This window comes from Mobula hypostoma, chromosome 7, assembly GCF_963921235.1.
Source record: "Mobula hypostoma chromosome 7, sMobHyp1.1, whole genome shotgun sequence".
Lineage (NCBI taxonomy): Eukaryota > Metazoa > Chordata > Chondrichthyes > Myliobatiformes > Myliobatidae > Mobula > Mobula hypostoma.
The window spans coordinates 141,545,573-141,570,949 of NC_086103.1; the positions used below are offsets into that span (position 1 = coordinate 141,545,573).

Below are 25,377 nucleotides of genomic sequence, written 5' to 3' on the forward strand. Positions count from 1 at the left end.
ACCTCAGATGCATGCTTAACACACTGCTTTGCTCTCTCTAAATTTATGATTGTGTGGCTAAGCAGACCATATTGATGCAGGAAGGTACACAAGCAGATCTACTTTGTTAGGAGTTAGAGGAGATTTGGTATGTCACCAAAAGACAGCTAAAATTTTGTTCATGTATATGTTGGGAGAGCATTCTGACGGGATGCATCACAGTCTGATTTGGAGGCTCCAATGCACAGGATTTTAAAAAAGTTGCAGAGGGTTGTAGACTTAATCGGCTCCATCATGGGCACTAGCTTCCCCACCCTTTGAGGACATCTTATAAAGGCAATGCCTCAGGAAAGCCGCATCCAGGATTAAGAACCCTCATCACCCAGGGTATGCCCTCTTCTTATTACTATAAAGAGGAGGTGGTATAGGAGCCTGAAGACCCACACTCAATAGCTTCTTCCTCTCCATCAGATTTCTGAACAGCTTGAGAACCTATGAACACTACCTTCTGATTTTTTTGTGCCCTATTTACTTATGTTTGTAATTAATAGTAAATTTTATGTCTTTGCTCTGTACTGCTGCCACAAAACAATAGACAATAAGTCAGTGATGAGGTCTGATTTTAATAGCCTGTAGCTCATATATCATTTGAATTAACTGTATAGTTAGCCATTTTAATAAGTATTTGGTGCAAACTCTGTTAGCAATGACTCTTGACGATGGACTAGATCAGCACTGAACCTAATACTTAATACACTAGTGGAAGTATGTTTCATGATTATGAGTTCGTGAATACTTCCTAACATTCGTGGTTGAGTGTAGAATCTTTACTTGTATATTACAGCATTTTAAATTTAGAAGCTTTATTTTATTTTTCAACTATCTTTCCCCATCCTCCTCTTAAAGGTTTGACTCCAGAAGACATGATTGTCAGGCATTTTTCTTGGAGAAGCATTATTCTTTTTTTTAATATATTAAGCAAGAAAACTTTTTTATTTCCATCTTTTACAGTTTCCTTTTTTAATTTTTTTTATTTGGATAAGGAATTCACAAGTATCATGAACTATTTTCACATGTATAACCTTTTACTGTTTTTGTTTTCTTTTTTTTGGAAAATGGAGAATTAACACAAGTAAAGGAAAAGATTTGGGAAAGGGATAAAAAATGATAAAATTAAGTAAATAAGTACATAGGGATTGGATAATTATGTTTGGGGGTAGGAGCAAACATGAACAAGTTAGGATATAAACACCTACAATGGTAGTTACATAGGCTTACGTACAACATTTTGGACCAGAAGAAATGGTCCAGAAGAGATATATGGAAATTATTATTAATCCTCTGTTATTACTATTTTTCTTAACAACTAATATCATTATTTAGCCTAATAGAGTAGAATTTCAACTGCACATAATTATCTATTTAAGTGTCTAATTTCTTTTTATATCATCTTAATGTGTACTTAGGTTTGTATAAATAATTATAGTTTTATACATATATTAAAAAAATGGAAAAGGAGAAACATTATTCTTTAACACATTTCTGCCCAGCTTGTGTTCACTTGGGTTTACTACTTCAAGCTTTGATCACAGGAAGCAATTATGAGTTTGGCCTGTGGGTGGCAGTCTCTCTCCATTCCCCACTACCACTAAAACTAGGACACCGAGACCAATTTTATTATTCCTGTTAAAGTGATGGCTGGTATCAACTTACTCTCTTCTAAGCAGGGATTGAATCTGGGCGTTTGCTGCTCTGAAATTGTTTCATGTTTACTGGATTGTACATACTAGATTATTAGGTGCGAAGATTTTTTATTTACCTGTATTTTAGATTAAAATCATGCAACACTGAAATTATGATTCTAATCAATTTTTTTCAGTGTAAAACTATGCCTAATTAAAAATTTTGCTTTTTTTCCAGTTTCAGATCATATTATTCAGACCCAAGTCTTTAAAGTTACAGTGAGTATTTTTCAGATAGTATTTTTTCCTATAACTGCAGTTGGTATTTAAACCTAGTTTTTTCACAGGATTGCCTTCTGTGCTCCAATCTTTTTAATTTGGGGCATTGGGGCTTAGAATCATATTTTTAGCAAAATGTGATCATCTTAGTGTTTATTACCGCATTAATGAAGTCAGTTTATTGCTATTTATTACGTTTATATTGCTCAGTTCCATTCACAACTTCTCGAGAATGAAGCAGTCAGTGCCGGAAGGCAGCTGGGCCTAAACAACATTCCAGAACACACAGATATTTCCCATCACCTGTATGGTGAAATACTTGCACTGCACAAATGCTATCAAAAACCCTCCAACATGAGCGAATCTAATAACCACCCCACTACCGCTACTATTATCAACCTCCCTCAGTTCACTGCTGACTAGAAGTGGGCAGAACATACAGCGAAACAATGCAGAAACAGGCCCTGCGGCCATCATGTCTGTGGTGCCCACAATGCCAAACTAAACTCGTTCCATCTGTCTGAACATGATCACTATCACTTTACTCCTTGCTTGTTTACTTCACTGTCTTAAACAATGTCTTTTAAGCATTACTCTTGTATCTGATTTTACCACCTTCCCTGGCAAAGCATTCCAGGCATAAGCACTCTGTGCATAAAAAAAATTGCTCATACATCTCCTTTAAACATTCCCATTGTACTTTAAACCTATATCCACCAGTATTTGACATTTCCACCCTGAGATATAGATTCTGACAATCTATCCCATCTATGACTCTCATAATTTTATATATTTTTATCAATTCACTTCTCAGCCTCCAGTACTGTTGAGAAAACCATCCAAGTTTGTACAACTTCTCCACATACAGTTGCAAGAAAAAGTTTGTGAACCTTTTGCAATTACCGAGTTTTCTACATTAATTACTCATAAAATGTGGTCAGATCTTCATCTAAGTCACAATAATAAACACACACAATCTGACTAAACTAATAACACACAAACAATTATACTTTTCATGTCTTTATTGAACATATTGTTTAATCATTCACAGTCCAGGCTGGAAAAAGTATGTGAACCCTTGTATTTAATAACAGATAAAATCTCCTTTAGCAGCAAAAACCTTCACCAAACGTTTCCTGTAGCTGCTGATCAGACTTATACAATGGTGAGGAAGAATTTTAGACTATTCCTCCATACAAAACTGTCTCAGTTTATCAATATTTCAGGAATACCTTGTATAAACAGCCCTCTTCAGGTTATGCCACAGCATCTCAGTCGGGTTAAGGTCTGGACTCTGACTTGGCCATTCCAAAACATGAATTTTATTTTAAAATCATTCTGTTGTAGGTTTACTCTTGTGTTTCAGATCCTTGTTTGGTTGCATCCAAACTTGAGCCATGAGTCTACGGTCAACCACAATAGACCTTGACTCTGCCAAGCAAACACTGGGGGCAGTACTGACTCCAGCCTGGGTGTCATGCCACACCACCCTGGTAGAGTACATCGGCTCCAATATCTCTCTCTTGGCAGTTGTAAACAGGCAACACCATGGATGAGGCCTAGTCCTTGTAATCACAAGCATGTACTGAATATCAGTAAAATCCAACCATGCCAATATTAGGCCAAACCCTTCTGCCAATTGAATGCTGCAGAGATCTGCCTGAGGCCTAGTGTTCACTATAACCGAGGCCACGCAGCCCCTTCACCATCCGCTCCTGCTGTCCACCAATAACTCAGAGCACCAAACTTGCTGCAATCCATGTTAACAATGTCCAAGAGGGTCTTGCAATCACGAGAAACACCCAGTCTAAAGCATTCACTTTGTCCACCAATAACACACCACAGCTGTAGAATTTGTTGCAGTAATTCCCAAACCTATGATTTCCTGCACAAAGGAGGACATAAGCAAGCAGACACAAGTAAATGGCACCACTTGTTAGTTCCAAACCAAAATGCACACTCACCTGATTTGGATATATTGTTACTGGGCCTGAACACCGGAACTTGTGACCCAACAGCATTTACAGTCCACACACTGCACAGATTGCTTTTGAAGGTGGTTCATCACCATTTTCTCAAGAAAAATTATGGTTTATTACATTAACCCTAAAGTAATAAACACTGGCTATGCAGTAAAATCTGTGTCTTAACTGAATATTTAATAGAACTCTAAATGTAATGCGACCAGTGAGAAAAGATTATGTGTGTACTATTTGGAAGACTGAGTTGAAGGGAACAATATATTCAAAATTGGGCAACTCTTCTCCTGTTATGTCAATAAGAAGCATTAAAATCCATTTCCACTTATTATTTAGGCTGCATTTCTGGTTTTAACAGGCAAGAAACCAGAGTGAAGTGATAAATTCCATAATGATTCTGAATTAAAATGGAGATGAATTGAAAATTAGTTATTTAGAGCATCAGTATAATTTTGACAGTTTTTTTCACAGAGTAGATTCCAAGAGGCTGTTTTCTCTTGCTGGAGAGTTGAATAGTATTTTCAATAGAAGGAGTCATCAATTTACGACTGAGATGAGGAGAGTTTCTATACACAGATGGTTGAAAATCTTCAGAATTTTCTACCTCAGCAAGCAGTAGTTACTCAGTCATTATGTCTAGGGTGTGATGGTTATGTTTTGGACACAAAGAGAACCAACAGGACTGGTAAAGTGATCTAAAGGCACAGAATCAGCAGCAAACTTATGAAGCATTACTCCTGTAGATATTTGGCCAATTCCTGTTATTTCTTATCTCCTAATGTAAGAAATTACCTTGACCTTTTTTTTTAAATGGACACAATTAAACACATTACCAATGTGCTTTTTGCAGTCCAAAAGTTTCAACAAGTAAATAAATGCTCAGTGCAATTGTGTTATAATATAGAAGCCTTGATTCTCTTGCTTTTCATGTTATATGTAATCAGATCTGGTTGAGGATACTGAGATTATACTATAATTTGGAAAGTTTGTTCTTTTCATTCCGGCAGTGTTTTTGCTTGCAAGGGAATTTGTTTTCTAATGCGCTTTGTCTTTACCACAAGCCTAAAATAAGGAAATAAGTCTGATATACAGAAAGTATGCATACTTTTTGACAAGGATGAGTCTTTTTCTGTTGATCAGTGTCAAAAAAGCCAAACTAAGTCCACTGTGACTCAATGTTGTAAAAAAAAACATGAAATCTTTCTGGGGGGAGGGGGGTTAATACTTTTTATAGGCACTATATTCCTTGAATTTTACGGGCAATCTATTGAAAAACAATGGAACTACTTTTATAGTCTCTTCTTTGATATTAGAAAAGTAACCCTAAAGACTTGAGTAATGTCAGTTGTTCATTTGTGACTTAATTATTAAAAACAAAATCAAGATTCCAGCAGGACTCCATTTGATACAGTAGTCCAAACATATTCATAAATTCTGGGACAACTACAGAATTTGACTCTCTTTTTGGTTATCTACTATTTTCCAAGCTAGGCTTCTTTGTTTTAAGTTTTGTTTATTTAAATATTGTTAAGTATCATCTGCCTGTTGATCATCACTGCAGCTCATTGATCTCTGCAGAAGATTTATAAAACACGTCCCATTTTGTTTAAGTACAGGAAGGTAGCATTCATACCAGTATTGGAGCAGTTGCATTTAACCAATTCCTGGAATGTTTGCTATATGAGAAATTACATTCTGGAGTATTTTTAGCTGGTTATGAAATGTAAACAAAATCTTAGTTGTTACATAACTTTCAATTGCAACCAAATTGCAGTAAACATTTGAGTTTGAATTGAATTAACAGTTCTTATCAGATTAATTCACACCACTTTAAAACGATAGGAGCATGTGGCAGCTATTTCACTATAACCATACGTGCAAGATATATCAAAGCCACAAAATACACAGACTGACTGCCACTGCTCATTGGAGTGTGAAAATGATACAACTCCTTCTTCATTAATGGGAAGGTATTTGCAACACAAGAGGCAGAGTTTTTTTTTAAATCAGTGCTCGAGCTTCTGGCAAATAATGACATCTGGGTGATATTGGTTTAGTGATGATAATAGTATTGTGCATGAACAGAATAGTCTGTGGATGATGGCAATCTCAAATGAAAGCAGTAGACAACAAATGGGCGTGAACTGCTTCATCACTTGAAAAGTTGCAGACTGAGTTAAACATTGCACAATAACCTATGGGTAGTCTGATTTTAACCCCATGGTCAGTCTGATTTTAACCCCATGGTCACAGCAGGTGGGCAGATCTGAGGCAGACTTCTGAGAAATTCCTCCATTAATGTTCTGGGGATGAAACATTTGGCCTGCAATTGTCACAAATTTATTAAAATAACTGTCTTTGTTAAGATAACAGTGCAGGAGACCATAGATGGTTCCGAGTGAATGTGGGGTTGAGAATTAAAATGACAGGAAACCAGTAGTTCTATCCCACTCCCATCCCAACCTATGACTGCAAGGTTTCCTAAATGCCTGCAAGAAAATACATCTCAGGGTAGTATATGGTGACATATACATACTTTGATAAAAAATTTACTTTGAACTTTGATCTGACAGATTTTTATCTACCCATTAACAATTTATCCCCACTGAAACAATATTGCAGGTATTCTCTTTGTTTTATCCATTCCCTGCCTTATATATAACTTCACAATAACTTTTTTCTCTACTTCTCAGTTCTGATGAAGGGTCCTCGACCTTGAATATAACTCCACTTCTCTCTCTCTCTCTCTCTCTCTCTCTGCAAATGCGGTCCAAACTGCTGATGTGCACTTACTGTTCTTCATTGACATTTCCAGCATCTGCAATTCATTTGATTATCAAATAATTATAATAATTGGAATCCTCCCCCTACAAATGAAACAGCAGAAGAGCCAATCCTCAGTGAGTTGCAAATTCAGTAATTGTCTACTCACCATACCATGCACCAACACACCCACCAACTGTCTTGCTGTATAGTGCTTTAGAAATATCACTCAAATCCTACTGGGGATTTCTGGGATTGATCTCCACATTTGTGATCAAGGCTTCCGATATTAAATTTAGGCATGACAGTATTTTAATGCAACTTTGACCATTTAATTGCCAGGGAATTATTGAATCATTATAGCACAAAGGTTATTTGGCCCATGGGGTTAATTAGAGCTCTTTGGAGAGCAGTCTAGGCTGTAGTCCTGTAAACTTCTCTTCCTAAGTGCCTGTCACATTTTAAGAAGCTGTGATTACGATTTCCGCTACCTGTGTAGTGAATGAGTTGTACATCACTCTGTACATTAAAACATTCTTTCTTCATTTCACCCACCACTTAACATCTGCATCATCTGTCCCATGAACTGTTCATCAAAGGATAACCAGAGAGCTGTTACATCTAATCTAATCCTTTTTATAGAGGAGATCTAATACAAGTCTTATCAGATCTCCTCACAATCCTTTTTTTACTGCAGGGAGAGCAATCCCAGATTCCTCAGTTTAACCTTGTAGATGAATTCCTCCATCCCTTCAATCATTCCTGTATTCCCTTTCAGGTTCTTCCTAAAATGCTGTAGCCAAAAATCAAAATAATACTTAAATGTGGCCTAACCAGTGTTCGACATAACCTTGTTTTTTTGTTCTATGCCTGCAGTTGTGAAGCACAGGACAGCTTGTGCTTGACTAACTACTTCCTCAACATTTTCTGGCACTCTTATTAGATTCTTGTCCATGTACATAGAGATCCCTTTGTTCCTGAATAGTCTTTAGAACTTTGCTGTTTTTCCTGTTCTAGTTCTTTCTTCCAAAATAAATCCTTCCACTTTGCTCTGTGTTAAATTTCCTCTACCTGTGATAGGTGCTTGACATTAAGCCATAATCTATTAGAAGGGAGCTTTGGAATGTAATCTCCTCTGGCTTGAAATCAGTCCTTTTTTCTGCAGCATCAAATGTCTAAGTTGTAATTTCTTCCCCTCCCCCCATTTAGAAATCAGTGAAAAAAACTGAAAAGGAATAGAGAATACTGCGAATTCTGAAATTTAAATTGAAAATGCTGGAAATACTAACTAAACCTGCTGATAATTTGCATTTGTTTGTAATCCAGAAATATTCCTCGAGGTATTTATCCCCCTTTTATGCTTTCGCTCTTGTTTTAAAAAAAGAAAGGTGTAAATATATTTCTTTATTAACAGTCTTTATTTACTATTTTAGGCTTCTAATCAGACACTGACACCTTCACCAACACCTGTAAAAGAGCTGAAAAATAAAGCATTGCTGTGCAAACCTTTGACCCAAACAAAGGCGACATACTGTAAACCTCATATGCAGTCAAAATCCTGTCAAACAGGTATGAACTTCTCATCTTCCAACCAGCTACCAACTGCATGGATAGGTCTCAGAAGGTTTTTCTGAATTCTGCCTGCCTACTTATAACTATAGCAAAGCCTTACCATTTTGTAACCTTTATGGGCAATCTTGTTCAGAGTTTAGATGGAGACTGTTGCTGTGCAATTTAGGCCATTCTTAATTGGTTTGTAAGTCAGTTCATGTAATACTGAATGTGGGGCGTTAAGAAAACAAAAATATCAGTTAAAATGCAGTTGGAAGACTGGCATTAACTACACCAGGCACACTGTTATCCAATCATTATTTTAAAATGCTGCTATTATTTTTGTGTTATGCTTTGACTTGATACTTACAGTTAACACAACTTGCACTTGTTTCAGAAGCAAGGTAGAGTCTGCTGGAGCACAGGAGATAATCTCCTGTGCAGCCAAGCAGTTGGGAACTGCAAAACTGAGGCATAATATATCACCTACTGATAGATAGATGTAAATCATGTTGCATTTGGCAATTTTAACTATTTAGGTTTGAACATAAGATAAGAATTTATAATGGAATAAGTTGACACAAAATCTGGAAAAATGACATCAGTTAATGAATGCAGACATTTATATTTTAAATGTTACACGTTCCAAGATATTGCACATCAGGTACAGAGGCAAATGTAGCCTTTGGATGAAATGGAAGTAAATGTATGCAAATGTAATGTCATTCCTACTGTACTTAATTTTTATATCAGCATTATAAATTCCTAGGTCTTCATTTGCAATAGGTGCAGCAGTCGTTAACTGCCTAACAGTAACTCATACCAGTGGTTTACAACAGAAAGGTTGAGGTGCTAAACATAAATTCCCAGGGATTTCAGTTAATCTGTGTTGAAGCATGTGTCAAACCAGGGAACAGAGGATAAATGGAAAAGGTAGAGGGATGGGAAGAAGATGAGATGGGAGTCCCCGCTGCTGAGGTGAAGAGCTATTGCAACAACCTGATAGTTATGGGACCAGATTACAGAGAAGGGAAGGGGCACATCCATGAAAATATGAGAATTTTTAAATTGCATCATTGGGGAGGGAGGTGTTGTCTGGGTTTGGTATACTTTGAAGTATAACAGAAAGCAAGTATAAAAATGAAAAAAAAACAAAAAAGACAATTTATTATTGCACCGGCTTTTATTTGTCCAGTCTCTTTCTCACAATTTCACTCTGCCTTTCACTTATTCTTTGATTTTATCTGTGTATATTTGACAAGAAGATATGAAAATGCTTCATAAGTTCGCATATTTTCTTATTTCAGAGGATGACTGGAAGCCTCAGTTGGTTCCTGTGCCTATCCCTGTGCCAGTCTATATCCCAGTGCCTATGCACATGTATTGTAACAACTATCCAGTACCAATTTCTATGCCTTTACCGGTAAGTTCATTGTTTAAACATGTAGCTCAGCATTTTAAAAGTAAAACTTTTCTTTGTTGTAGGATTTAATTAAATGAAATGAACTAAATTTTGGCCATTTTCCATCCGTATTTCTCATAAGATGTGCAGCCATTAATGTAATATTTCTGGAGCAGGTACCTGTTCCAGTATTTCTACCTACTACCCTAGAGAATGCTGAGAAGATAGTTGAAACAATAGAGGATCTAAAGAGGAAGGTACCTTCCAATCCCATTGAGGCTGACATACTTGCTATGGCAGAAATGATTGCTGAAGCAGAAAAGAATCCAGTATCCATGGAACTTTGTGGTAAGCTTTTATACTTAAGTAACAGGGAAAAGAAAATGATATGGTGGAAAAGAAGATGCAATGTTGATGGTCTTTTGCTTAATAAAAGAAATAAAGCCAAAACTAGTTTAATCCCTATGGATTACTAGGAGTGCAGTTTTATGTCCCAGCACTAGAGTGTGCCATGTATACCAGTAAAAACTAAAGTGAAAAGAAATGCCAGTAACTAATTGTGAAGTCAAAAATACACCTGTTCATTTATCTTCCCTCTATAATAAATAAAAACATACTTATTGAAATTATCAAACCATTTATATTTTTCAAATCCCTTTCACTCAATATCACGATTTTGCTTTTAAAGATTTACAAAGTTGAAGCAAATGAAGAAATTAAAGAGAAAAGCAGCAACAAAATTAAAAAGATTTGTAAGAAGCATTACTGTGAAGAAAACAAGGAAACAAGCAATAATAGTGTAGTTTGCGAGAATATTATAAATAAGTTTAGTCCTGTGCAGACTAAAAATGACACAAAATGACGTTAATTTATTTTAACACAATAATCATTCCCTTTTATCAAACCAGCACTTTAAATCAGTTCTTAACAGCCTGAAGCCATCAGGTTGTCTGTGGGAATGTGACTGACCAAAACCTTTTTAGTTCAGTTAATAATCTTGAATTTTGTAAAATAACTACTAACTAGCATTAGTAATGATGACCATAAAACTAATGGATTATTGTTTCTGAACCCATTTAGTTAACTAATACTCTTGATGCAAGGAAAATTAGCACTGTTAACCTGTCTGGTTAAGATGTGATTCCAGAGCTACCCATATGGTTAACGCATAAATGCCCTCAGTGTTCTAAAACCACTCACCTGTGCTAATACTGCTAAATTCAAATTAGGACTGCAGCCCTTCTTGGGCAGCAACCCTCGTTGATTCCATTCTAGTCTGGAATCTTCACCGCCTGTGAGATCATACCTGCACCTCTTGTAGCATTCCTGATCTGGCTGTAAGCAGATTCCAGATTTCTTTGTTCATGCAGACTGGGGAAAACTGAAGGATTTTGTGGGGACACACTCATCCATAGCTGTTTAAATAAAGCCTGTCCCAGAGCATTCTAATTGACAGCAGTTCAAATGCTTGACCAGACACTTATTAAATGTTGTAAGAGTACCGGTAATGTTTTTCTAGCGCTTTGAATTCATCGAAGACAAGCGGCCCAAAGACTTCATGATTGATTGCATACTGGGGTCCACATACCCCTCGGTTAATGGTAGGAGTCCATGGCATAAAAAAGGTTAGAAACCCTGCCATAGAGCATTTAAAATAAAATTAGATATAATAAAAGGCATCTAAGGAAATATCTGTGTTAGTCACTTAAATTCATTATTATTGAGCAAAGCACCATTTTTTTATTTTCCCATTTTTCAACATAGTACAAATTATTGACAATTTATTATTCATGTTATTTATGGTACTGTTCAAAGGTTCATTTTATTGTCAAAGTATGTGTGTACAATACAACACTGATATTCATCTTCTCCAGATAGCCATGAAATACATATGAAAAAGGAAAAGAAACAAAACTCGTAGACCCCAAAATCTCCCGCCCCCTCCCCCACAGAAAAAAAACAGCGACAAAACAATCGCTGGCCCCCTCACTTCACACAATCTGAGGAATTGCCACCTGATCCCTGGCGCTCCCAATTCTAGTAGAATTAACATTGTTTAAAGCAGGGAATCTAGTCATTCATTAATTTTATATTTGCCGAAAATTTACATAAATTCACCGAGCGGGGAGGATTAAAAGGGGAAGTCTGAAACAGAGTTTTTATGATAAAATAGCTGATGTTTTATTTTTAGATTGCTCCTGCCAATGTAGTTGTATGTGATCCTGCCCTTAGAAATACAACAGAACAGCACCCATTTTTCAAATATTATATGGCCCATCAGCCTCCAGTAATTCTCCTTGAATGCTTTGCTCCAGTATGAGTATTAGCCTAGTAGTCACAATTTACAACAAACTCCTACCTCTACCAATATCCTACCAAATCTACTGTGCAGAACTTCCTGTTTCATTAGTAGTTTGTGAATATGACTGCACTGGGCAACTATTAAATCAACTGAAAATTAAGTGCGGAAGATGACTAGAAAAAAAAGACAGGTAGAGAGAGAACTTTATTAACTGAGAGAGAGGAGAGCATCATAAATCAGTACAGTTCACTGCCATTTTTTATGCAATAATATTGATTGAATTTAGATTTCCTGTGGCAATTAACTATTAAATAATGACATTTCTGGATCTTTTGTTGCTCCCTTATCAACAGAGAAGTGATTTAAAGATCTATAGGAATAGAATTTAACTCTTTCCATTAAATATGCAGGTTCCTATTTATAGAAACTCTCCATTTAGACTGATTACTGATTATTTTACTTATTTGGGAGTTAAAATTACTAAGAGACATAAGGATCTATTCAATTTCAACCTTTTACCATTAATTAATCAGGTTAAACAACTGATTACTAAATAGTCCCCTTTGTCTCTATCATTGATTGGCCGTATTAATGCTGTTAAAATGATTATTTTACCCAAATTTTTATATTTATTTCAAGCGATACCGATTTTTATTCCTAAATCTTTTTTTGATACTATTGACTCTAAAATTTCCTCTTATATATGGCAAAATAGAAATCCCAGACTAAGTAAAATTAGTTACAGAAATCTAAGAAAGAGGGTGGTTTGGCATTGCCTGTCCTAAGATTTTACTACTGGGCAATTAATATCCGATACTTAATATTTTGGACACAAGATTGGAATATAACTCCAAGCTCACATTGGGTAAACCTTGAAGGCCATTCTGTACAAGGGTTTTCTTTAGCCTCCATTTTAGGAACTTCACTGCCTTTTGCACTATCTAAATTGAATAAACAAATTTTCAACCCTATAGTTAAACATACATTGCGAATATGGTTTCAATTTCGTAAATTTTTTGGCTTGAATGAATTTATGTTATCAAGTCCTATTATATCTAATTTCTTTTTCCAACCCTCGGTAATGGACCAAGCCTTTCTGATATGGAAAACGAAAGGCATAATATGTTTTCGTGATCTATTTCTGGATAACTGCTTTATGTCTTTTGAGCAGTTATCTGAGAAATTTGATTTGCCGAGATCCCATTTTTTTAGATACTTACAAATAAGAAATTTTTTAAATACTAAGTTGCCTACCTTTCCGACTTCAAATCCTTCTGGCATTTTTGATAAAATTTTAGGTTTTAATCCTTTGCAGAAGGGATTAATAGCAATAATTTATGATATAATTATGAAATTACAGCCAGATATATCTGATAAAATTAAAAATGAATGGGAAAGAGAACTTCAACTTTCCATACCTACAGAGAAATGGGATAAAATTTTTCAATTAGTTAGTACTACTTCTATATGTGCTAAACATACTTTAATACAATTTAAAGCAGTACACAGAGCTCATATGTCCAAAGATAAACAAGCTCGTTTTTATTCCCATATAAACCCTACTTGTGATAGATGTCACTCTGAAGTGGTTTCTTTAACTCATATGTTTTGGTCCTGTCCTCTTTTGGAAAAATATTGGAAAGACATTTTTGATATTATTTCAACAGTTCTATGCTTTGATTTAAAACCCCATCCTATTACGGCAATCTTTGGATTGCCAATGGTAGAACATAGATCTTTATCTTCTTCGGCCTCTCGAATGATAGCTTTTGTTACTTTAATGGCGAGAAGATCTATTTTGTTGAACTGGAAGGAAATTAATCCTCCAACTACATTCCAATGGTTTTCTCAAACCATATTCAGTTTAAATTTAGAAAAAATTAGAAGTGATATTTTTGACCCTTTGGTTAAATTTGAAGATACCTGGAAACCTTTTATGCAACATTTTCATATGATGTAATCTGACCTTTCCGAATCTTTTTTCTAAAATTATATGATGAGAGGAGCGGAGTTAGCGACATTATGGATTATGTCTGATACAAGTTGTTGGTCTAGCCCTGTTTTGCCTTTTTTTTGGGGCATTTTTTTCTCTTTTTCTTTTGGGTTTTTTATATACTTTTTTTTCTTTTTTATTTCCTTGTTAATGTTTAATCTCATTATGAGTTTGGAAGTCTTTTATTTCTATGTTACTTAAAATTCATTTTATATATGCTGATGAACATTTTTCCAATCTCTTTGTACCAACTTTGTTATTGAGTTTATAATTTTGAAAAATTAATAAAAAGATTTAAAAAGAAAAGAAAGGAATAGAATTTAATCTTTATATTAAGAAATTACAACCTCTATGATATGCTATTATGGAAATTTGTTTTTAGGTATTGACAATGATGAGAATGGTGAAAGTTTCTTGGATGTTTTTGGGACCATTAAAGATGATCTGGAAGAGCAACCCAATATGCCTGGTAGTCAATATGAGCTTGGACTGGACCTTGAGATTGATTTTCCAAGAAGTATGTTCCTTAAAATTGCACTTTTATTTTAAAATTTACCTTTACTTAGCTATTTAAAGTGTGTATCCAGAATGACCCCATTTTAGTGTTACATGTAAATAAATTGAGATGTAATTATGAACAGTGGGTCATTTTCATCTGCAGATACATATTGATTTTCTCCTCTCCTATCGTATTCTTCCTTCAGCCCTTTACCTTTTCCACCTATCTTCTCCCATTTTCTCACTTCATTCCCCTTCCCTCACCCACCTGGGGTCCATGGACCCCTTGGTTAGTGGTAAGGCTCCATGGCGTGAAAAGGGTTCGGAACCTCTGCTCTACCTTCTACTGCTTCTCAAACCCCACCTTCTTTTTCTGGTTTCTGCCCCTGTCCTTTCCAGTCCTGATGAAGGGTCTTGGCCCGACACATTGGTTCTTCGTTCCTTTCCATAGATGCTACCTGACCTGTTGAGTTTCTCCAGCATTTTGTATGTGTTACATATTTATGTTAATTGTTTTTACTTTTAGAACTTTTGCAGTGCAGTAACCCACACTAGAGAGCTGACATGAAACTGCTTCCAGATCATTATGCAGTTCAATGCAGAAAAATGTAAAAGTAATGCACTTTGGAAATAATAATTCAAAAGCATATATGTTAAATAGTAAAATTATAACTCTATCCAGGATGAGTACAGGTTTTCCCCGCTATCCGAAGGTAGAGCGTTCTTATGAAACGTTTTCTAAGCCGGAATGTCGTAAAGTGAATAAGCAATTACTATATATTAATATGGGAAAAATTTTTGAGCGTTCCCAGACCCAAAAAATAACCTACAAAATCATGTCAAATAACACATAAAACCTAAAATAACAGTAACATATAGTAAAAGCAGAAATGATATGATAAATACACAGCCTATATAAAGTAGAAATACTTTTCTGCAGCACTGTCTAGCGCAGCGAAAATCTCGCAGAAGCGCTCTCGGCAGAAACACTCTCTCCAGTAACCTTTAAGCTATGAAGCTGCCAAATCATACCAAATAACACATAAAAATACACAGCCTATATAAAGTAGAAATAATGTATGTGCAGTGTAGTTTCACTTACCGGAATCGGGAAGACTCCAATAAATTGCAGTTTTGTCACAGTTAAACACTTGCTTATACAAATAAGCACCTGACGCAATCGGCAATCGCCTCTGATCTGGGCCAACATTTACGTGCCGGGCGGCGCCTAGTTAATTAGCTTGTTTATTTCGGCTTTTTTCTTAAAGATGTGCTGGGTGCGTTCCGACTACCGCTGCACCACTGCATTCTTCGCGGCAATGTATCAGTCCGCGGCCCAGAGGTTGGGGACCACTGCTTAAACTATGAAGCTGCCCTCGCCTCAGAAACCAATCAAACCACTCATGACTACCTTTAAATTCCACTTTCACAACACTTTCATCACCATCGTCCAGTGCTTTCTGTTTCAGCTTATTAAAAAGACTGACTGATTTCTCCTTAAGTATAAGAAAACTTAACAGTACACCACGCTTTGTACACCCATCAATCCACTCAAGCAATAGACTTTACATTTTATCCATTATTGGATGCCGACTAAGACCACTTTGCTACGGGCAGAACCAACAGTAACATCGGCAGCTTTCAAAATTCTTTCTCTCAGTGTATAAATAGTGCAAATGGTGGACACAAGCAAGTTCAACGTGCGGACAATGTCCTTACTTCGTTCACCACAATCGAAACGCTTAATTATGTCTAGTTTTACACTAAGTGTAACACCCTTGCGAGCTCTTTTAGGCTTTTCGGATACCTTAGAACTCATATTGCTAATGGATGCACAAAATAAATCGAGATAAAGCACGTGTTTGAGCAATGCCGGCTAGAATGCAGTTCCAGGGGAGGAGCTTGGCTGTTCGGGCGCATGCTGCCTTTTTTCATAACAGTGAAAACACCTTCTGTTAGCGAAAACAAGTAACTAATGTAGGTCTTTCGTAACAGCGAGGTGTCGTAAAGCAAATGTTCAGAAAACGGGGGCCACCTGTACTGGGGTTGATGGATACATGGGTCATGGCAAAAGGGCAAATTGGGTACATATTTGCCATTATTGTTCCAACATCAGAAACACTGCTAACACAGATGTAAAGCTTTGATTGTGGTACTATCAGCACTATTGTTGGTTTCCTGGTATAACCATGTCGGAAATGGTAGGCATTACTGTGGTGGAATTTGTCACGGTGCCAACCTTCAGATCTCAGACAGTCAGCTTCACAATGTTAGTACGCAGTATTTGCTGATTGCAGTACGAGTGACTCATCAGACAGAGAATGTGCCTAATGGACTTGAGACTGGTGAATTGCATCACCTGCAGTGCCTCAGTGACCCTCCAAGGTCACAGCCTTCTAGCAGAAAGTTATCAAAGAGGTTTCAAAGGATATGACTGCACCTCGGAGAAACCAGCAATGACAGTAAATACTAATGACAAGTATATCTACGTTGGTGGAAAAGTAGATGGAAGTCTTGTCTTAGAGAGGTGAGAGTGTCAATTATTTGTCAGATGCAGCAGTCGATCAACAAACAGGTATGTTTCAACAAATACGACCTGGAATGATCCTACAGCTGGAAGCTGAGAACAAGGGTTATCTTGACTTTGAGAAGGTAATGGGATCATAATTATGAGATGTTACTCTGGGTGTTTTGAGGCTAAAATTCCGAGTGTGGGCTGCCATTTGAAAGACTAGCCTGCATAGACTTTGTTCCTCCATGGAGTAGATAAGAACGTAACTCCGTCTGGAGCGACTGAGGTGTTAGATGCTGAGCTTTTGCACACCTCTCATGATGTGGTCCTCATGGATGCCTTTGGGAACAGGCATGTGTCTTTCGCATACTCATGTGATTCACAAAGATGAAGGAAGTTGGTTGGACTTGCTAAGTCCACTCAATGTCCTGAATTGATGTTAGTGACTTCCTTATATTATTGTCCCCTTGTTCTGCACTTGTCTATGAATAGAAATTGACTTTTATATAACCCTTTTAAATGGAAAGAAAACTTCACATTTACTCATACTTTAACCACTAAAGCTACATTATATTTGTGTGTGTTTATAGTGTATGAGATTTGCACTGCATGTACAAAAACAATTTTTTATCTTTAAAACAACAGATTTTAAAGTCACCTGTTTGGAAATTTTCACTATTATATATTTACGGATAGCTTTAGTCATTATTCACTTACAGAAGAACCATTCCAATGCTATGAAAGTTCATTATTAATGCCTTCAGAATCTCTTTAGCCACCTCTTTCAGAGCCCTGGGGTGTAGTCCATCTAGTCCAGGTGACTTATTTACCTTCAGATCTTTCAGCTTTCCAAGGACCTTCTTCTTAGTTGTAGCAACTACATTCACTTCTGTCCCCTGACTCTCAAGTATCTAGCATACTGCTAGCATTTTTCACAGTGAAGACTGACTCAAAATACAAAGTTCATCTGTCATTTTTTTTCTCCATTGCTACCTCTCTGGTATCATTTTCCAGAGGTCTAATATCTATTCTCATCTCTATTTTACTCTTTATATATCTGAAAAAACCTTTGATCTCCTCCTGATATTATTGGCTAGCTTACCTTCAAATTTCATCTTTTCTCTCATGATTTTTTATAGTTGCCTTCTGCTTTTTAAAAGCTTCCCAATCCTCTAACTGTCCACTAATTTTTACTATATTATTTGCCCTCTCTTTTTCTTTTATGCTAGTTTTGAATTCTCTTGTCAGTCACAGTTGCCTCATCGTTCCTTTAGAATAATTCTTCATCTTTGGCATGTATTTATCTTGCATCTTCTGAATTGCCCCTGAAAACTCCAGCCATTGCTATGCTCCTGTCATCCCTGCTAGTGTCCCCTTTCAGTCAACTCTGGCCAGCTCCTCTCTCATAACATTGTAATTCCCTTAACTCCATTGTTATACTGATACATCTGATTTTATTGTCTCCTTCTCAAACTGCTGGGTGAATTCTATCACATTATGATCACTGTCTCCCAAAGATTCCTTTACCTTAAGCTTCCTAATCAAATCGGGTTCATTACACAACACCCAGTGCAGAATTGCTTTTCCCCTTGGGGGCTCAAACATAGCTGCTCTAAAAAGCCATCTTGTAGGCATTCTATAAATTCTTTCTCTTGTGATCCAGCACCATCCTGATTTTCTCAATCTATCTGAATATTCAAATCCCCATTGACTGTCATAACGTTTTTATTACATGTCCTTTCTATTTCCCATTCAAATTTATATTGCACATCCTATCTACTGTTCAGGGGCCTGTAGGTAGTAACTCCCATCAGTGTTTTGTTACCCTTGCAGTTTCTTAACTCTACCCACATGGATTCTATACCTTACAATCCTATGCACCTCTTTCTAAGAATTTGATTTCATTTTTTTGCCAACAGACCCACACCACCCTCTTCTACCTACCTGCCTGAGCTTTTGATAAAAGATGTATCCTTGGATGTTAAGCTCCCAAACATAATCTTTCAGCTATGTCTCATGCCTACATTATACCTGCCAATCTCTAAATACATTACAAGACCATCTACCTTATTCCAAATACTGTGTGCATTCAGATATAACCTTCAATCCTGTATTATCACCCTTTTTGATTTTGCCCCCATGTTACACTTCACCTCACACACTGACCAATTTTGCCCTGTCATCTGCCTGTCCTTCCTGACAGTCTCACTACACACTGCATTGACTTGTATACCAGCTGCCCCATCCTCAGCTCTATCACTCCCGTCCCCATCCCTCTGCCAACTCAGTTTTAACCCCCCACCCCCCGCCCCGGACAGCAAGCCTGCCTTTTTATATATCTGAAAAAAAACTTTTGATTTGTTCTGTGGTATTGGCTAGCTTATCTTTATATTTCATCTTTTCCTTCCTTATCTCTTTTCAGTTGCCTTCACTTGTTTTTTAAAAGCTTCCCAGGCAGTAGCGTTAGGGTTAGTTTACTTAGTGCTTTTGGAATATGCATTAACCAGGTGAAGTGGTTAATCAAAGGATTGTTGCAACTTTATTTGAATGTAGTGCAATATTTTGCATGCCAAATTGTTCCCATAATTACATCACAATTTACAATGCCAGCTTCCCTTAATTGGGAAATGAGATTTGAGATTAAAGCTACGTCCACACTAGACCAGATAATCTTGAAAACGCCGATTTTGCGTAAAAATGATAGGCGTCCACACCAGGTGTTGTTGAAAATACCTCCGTCCACATTAAAACGGGTATTTGGGCGAATCTCCTCCTACTGGGCATGCACAGGACACACAAAAAACAAGCGAAGAGGAAACTGTATACTTGGTGCGCGTTTGTCCAGTTACAGACTAGAAAAACGTAAAAGGAAATTGCCCAACGAAAGACTTGGTGCGCGTTTGTCCAGAAACATTTCCTACAGCCATAGTCACTTCACCGATGAAAGGGACGACAGCTACGACTAAGTGCAATAAGGCTTGTTACTGGGCAAAAGTGAAATTTGCTGTTACCTCATTTGTTTGCCTTTACTTTTGCCATGTCTTTGTATTATTTTGCTGTATTTAACATGTGCAGTAGAACAAGTTACTGGGCAAAAGTGACAATTGCATCTATTGAATGTTTGCACAAGCAATACATTAATAAAGCACCTTGTTAAATGTATAAAACATGTCTGCATCAGTGTTATCTTGTATTTCCATACAACGTTACACTAGGATGTTACACATCTATTGTCAGATATTGTTGTTCTGGTGTTGGAGGTTGCATTCAAGAGAACAATGAAATGCCACGCTGCCGCCACCATTTGTTCCGGCACGTCATGACAGCGGTTTTAAAATTAGCCCGTTACCCCAGCCAACCAGCGTTTTCACATTTAAACACTCTGGAGAGTGTTTTAGAAAAGCTCCATTTTCGGGGGAGGAAAACGCCGTTTTAGTGTGGACGGAGGGTCAAAACGAAGAGAAAAGGCTTTAGTTACGGATTTATCCGGTCTAGTGTGGACGTAGCCTAAGACGTTCAAGAGTTTGTTCTGAGTTGGAAATAAGCATCTGCTCACTCAGTGAAGCAGTATTCTTAAAGAGGGTATATCAGAATGATTTTTCTGCTATGGATTGATCTTGAGGGAGTCAGTGATGTTTATGGGGTTTCCTTATTGAGCTTATACATTGTAAAGAAAAATTTGTGTGTTTACAGCTGCAGAAGAGTTGGATACTGAGGGTGATTATCTATTACCTCCAGTTTTTGGAGAAGAATATGAAGAGCAACCCAGACCTCAATCTAGAAGAAAGGTATGAAGATATTTTCATAACTTAGAATATTTGATGATTTGTGCATCAAGCTGAAAGTCCATCTTGATGTTGTACATTTAATATTAAACATTTGGTATGATTTTAATGATAATATAAAGATAAGCTTGCATCTAATGAAACTTTACCTAATTGTCTGCATGTGTTGGTATCAAGAATTTAGATCTACTTCCCCTTCTTCATCATTGACCCGTTATTTTATGTAACATCACTAACATTACATGATTACCTTAATTTTCATCATTTACTCTTCCTTTCACCAATTTCCTCCAAAGGAAACACAGGCTGAAATTGAAATTATCTTTTTACTTTATTTGTATGTAACCTGCTATTTATATACCTCCTGGCTAAAGCAAAAAGGGATATACTGTATTTGCTATCTGCAAATGATGTATCTTATCCTGTTGTATGATATTACTTTAAAATGTCACTGATTTGTTTTGCTTTCATAGGGTACAAAGCAAAAGGCACTTACTGATAATCATTCCCAAGATGGTAGCGTCTCCACATCTGAAGTTGGATTCACATTAAGTTATATTTATGGTATAAATGCATGGAAGCATTGGATTGCAACTAAAAAAGTCAAGAGTGAAAATACAGTCAAAGTAGATGGATATAACTCTGCTCGTAAGTATTTCTTTGATACTGGTATAGTTATAGAATAGTCTGTTTTTACTGAGCAGAACAAGTAACTGTATATCCATTAGTCTACTTCTTCTCAGCAGTAACCCCACTGCTGGGAAAAGTACCAAAAGTCAAAAAAGAAAAATAAGTATGCTACTAAGGTGTATAATTTTATTTAGGAAGAGGGGGAGGGAAATGTAAGTTAAATGTAAATTGAAGTCTAGTTTTTAAAAATAATGTTTGATGGCGCCGAGAAGTTGGAATAATATTCTCTTCAGAAAAACTACAAAGCCAACCGCAGAATATTTGTTTAGTGGTATGATTTTGTAAACGGTCCCTCAGGATCAACGGTAATTGTACTCTGGTTTCTTGGATTGTGAGATGGGTAATGAGGCCAACAAGGAACCACAAACTTTTCTGCAGGTAAAAGTTGTGAAAAAGGTTTTCAACAAGGTGGGCAGAATGGATGGTTTATGAGGTAATGCGCACCTCCTTCCACTTGTAACATGGAATATTTCAGCACAAGAATGGGTCCCTTGGTCCACAATGTATATGCTAATCATGATGCCAAGCTAAACCAATCTTACCTCTCTCCACATGACCTTTATCCTTTCATTCCCTGCCTGTTCATGTGCCTGTCTAAATGCCTCTTAGCTATTGTTATCGCATCTACTTCTGCCAGTGCATTCCAGGCACCTACCGCTTTCTGTATAAAGCAGAATCCAAAAAAACTTGCATTGTAAGTCATAAACAAAGAGAAAATCTGCAGCTGCTGGATAGCAAAGTAATGCTGGAGGAACTTAGCAGGCCAGGCAGCATCTATGGAAAAGAGTATACAGTCGACATTTCGGGCTGAGACTACATTGTAAATCTCCTTTAAAACTCTGCACGTCTCGCCTTAAAGTTATGCCCTCTTTAATTTGGCATTTCCACGCTGAGAGAAAGACTGACCATCAACCTCATGACCTTATATACTTCTATCATGTCCCATGGCAGGGCCACTGCAAGGATCTATAAAAATGTGGCCATTCGTACTAGACTCTGAGTACTTAAGGGAATTTGACCTGGAAGAGATTGTCTGTTATCTTCCCCTCAGCATTTTGGGCTGTGAGGTAGTGGATTTGTGAACGAAGCTCGTCATCACCAGGATTTGAACAAGACTGCCACCTGCGCCTAAGGCCTTATTATTTTTGAATTTGTCAATGGTCCTCTCAACTTTTTGTTGGTCAAGCAGGGCTGGCCTAAACAGGCTATTGTGTAGTTATGGTATAGGGTGTTCACATGAGAGTTGGAATTGAGGAGGCTGTTTGAGTGTTCCTTCCAATGGGAAACTGTTTAATAATAGAAACTATTTTTGCCATTGTCCCTGTTGAGCTCGCCCTTATTTGCTGCTCTCAGTAAGCTGGGGCATAGATACAGTATTGTACAAAAGTCTTGGGCACCCTAGATTTTTTATATAAATTTTGTTTTGTGTGTTTATTTTGTCTTCTGCATTCGTGTGTCAGTAGAAAAGGAGCATAATTTTAGATTTCCAAACATACATTCTCCAAAAAAATGTAATGTTCCAGAAAAATATTAGCATTTTGTTAAAGAAAGCAATATTAAGTAATAGACCAGCTTTTAGATAAAAACTTGATTACTTTGTAGGTATACAACCCAGTGCATGATTAAACAAACAGGTGCTAATGATCACTGACATAATGAACTGATTAACTGAAACAGAAATGGGTGTAGAAGGAACCAAACTAATAGGTGAGGGTGTGACAGCTTAATCTTCAAATGATCAATTCTTACACCATGGCAAGAGTGAGCATAGCAACAAGGTGGTCATTTTGCATCAGCAAGGTCTTCCCAAGAAGAAATTTCACAGCAGACAGGAGTCAAACCAGTCTTCCTGCTTCTTGGTATATAAACCAGGAACCAAATATAGCAGCCTTCATCACATAGCTGTGGGTTTAGTGGTTGTTTGGAGCCAGATTGATGGGGTTAAAAAGAGTAGATTAGACAATTGAAAGTAGAGCAGTAATCAGTGTCTGTTAGACCATGAGGCATAGGAACTCAATTAGGCTATTTGGCCTATCAAGTCCTCTCCTCCATTCAATTATGTCTGATTTATTTTCCCCCTCAAATCTTTCTCCCTGTAACCTTTGACACCCTTAATAATCAAGAACCTTTTTGGTTTGCACGATGCAAACACCTTTGCTGGTCCTTGGTCAAACAGTAATGTCATCTGCAAGTGTATGGACTCCTGGTGTTGCCATGACTTCTTATGCTTATCCCTCTGATGAAATGTGTTCGTTCATTATGACAAGGCCATATCCAGGAGAAGAACCGGACAGATTTTGCTTTTCCTGCGCAATGCTTGTTGACCACATTTTGCCAAACGATTATGTCAGTTCCCACCTCAGCATTGAAGTTATCTGGAGGGGGTGATTATGAAGTTCATTCTCTAAATATAGTGTTCCTCGTCCATTTTATCCTTCCAGGGAAAGATGTACCCACCACTTTGTTCTTTAAACTGCCATCTCCTGTTCGATTTGCCTCACTCAGTGCAAAAAATCTCAATGTTAGTGTGTCCAAGTTCTCTTGTTATGGTAGTACAGCAACCTTCATATCTGTTGGGGTTGTCCACGATGACCTTCATGTTTCAGGTTCTGATCTCCATATTGTAGAGTGGAACTTGCCTAGACTAAATGTGAATCCCAATACCTGGCTTAAGTTGCACACTGAACTTGCGTTCCCAAAAGCCAGTCCACACCCACCATCCTTGCCTACATTCACCACCAGCAACGTAGCCACATTCCTGGACATGGGCCACAGTCAGCTGAATCGAAGCTGACAGGTGAAACTACACTGTGACTAACTGATTGATTATATTCATTTGGATTATCAAGCAACTATTATTAGAACAGATTGTCAAAAAATGAGGCCATAGGGGTGGGATTTAAATAACAACGCAAAGGATTTTTGGGGCTTGGGGTGCTGAAGTCATGGTTGCTAGTTGTTTTTTTTATATGTTCTTCTTATTTTTTTATTACAACCCACAACCTTAACAAAATCAAATTAAATATTGAGCAGCAAAAGGGAGAAAAATATAAAGGCAAAAGTAAACATACACAACAGAGGTGCACCACACTAAAAATGGTTGCCAGTTATTAACCCAATAAAATCAGGGTATGGAACAGGTCGCAACAAGGACATTGTAAGTTGGATGACATGATAAAGACAGGAAAGGTGAAGTAACTGAAGTATTTTAAAATTTTTATAAATCGCTACATAATATTGAAAAAGTCAAAAATATAATTATTTTCTACTTTTCTTTTAGTATTGTCAAAGTCAACACAGTTTAAAGAGGACTTATTGTCATGTACAGCCACAGAACTTGATTGTGGATTATCTAAGTTTGTAAAGGAAGTTCGAAGACCTAATGGGGAACGCTATGCACCTGATAGTCTATATTATCTATGTCTTGGAATCCAACAGGTTAGTTACATATATAAAATTATGGTTGTAAGTAAATCTCTTCACACCTGAATTGCTGATATTATGTTCTATGACTTCCTGCTAAATATAGGTGATTTCCCTGCATTGAGGGAGAATGTGTTCCTAGAATATTGTCTGTGTTGCAATTCTCTGTAACGTGATGTCACATACACTGTACATAAATCAAGAAACTTAGAACTGTACAGCACAGGAATAGGCCCTTTGCCCACTATGTCTCTGCTGACCATGATGCCAAATTAAACCTATCTGCCTGCACACTGTCCATTTCCTTCCATTCCCTGTACGTTCAATATGCCAGTCTAAATGCCACTATCCTGTTTGTTTCCACACCACCCTGGCAACTTCCCCCCCTCTCACCTTAAAACCATGTCCTCTCGTATTTGTCATTTCTACACTGGGAAAAAGACTATCTTACCTATTTTTTGAGTCTTAGAGTGATTCAGCATAGAAACAAGCCCTTTTGACTCATATGCCAACTAAGATGCCCATGTGAGATAATCCCA

General features: G+C 37.0%; 1 protein-coding gene across 7 annotated transcripts in view; it reads left to right on the forward strand.

The window, feature by feature from the left end:
* Positions 1–25,377, forward strand: part of zmym2 (zinc finger, MYM-type 2) — a 147,457-nt gene that overhangs the window by 100,306 nt on the left and 21,774 nt on the right. For all 7 annotated transcript variants that reach the window (XM_063054160.1, XM_063054166.1, XM_063054165.1 and 4 more), the window contains 8 exons: positions 1,900–1,940; positions 8,116–8,251; positions 9,541–9,656; positions 9,812–9,983; positions 14,313–14,447; positions 20,634–20,728; positions 21,199–21,373; positions 24,696–24,853. In XM_063054160.1, the coding sequence (XP_062910230.1) occupies positions 1,900–1,940; positions 8,116–8,251; positions 9,541–9,656; positions 9,812–9,983; positions 14,313–14,447; positions 20,634–20,728; positions 21,199–21,373; positions 24,696–24,853 (1,028 nt within the window). The remainder of the gene's footprint in view (positions 1–1,899; positions 1,941–8,115; positions 8,252–9,540; positions 9,657–9,811; positions 9,984–14,312; positions 14,448–20,633; positions 20,729–21,198; positions 21,374–24,695; positions 24,854–25,377) is intronic.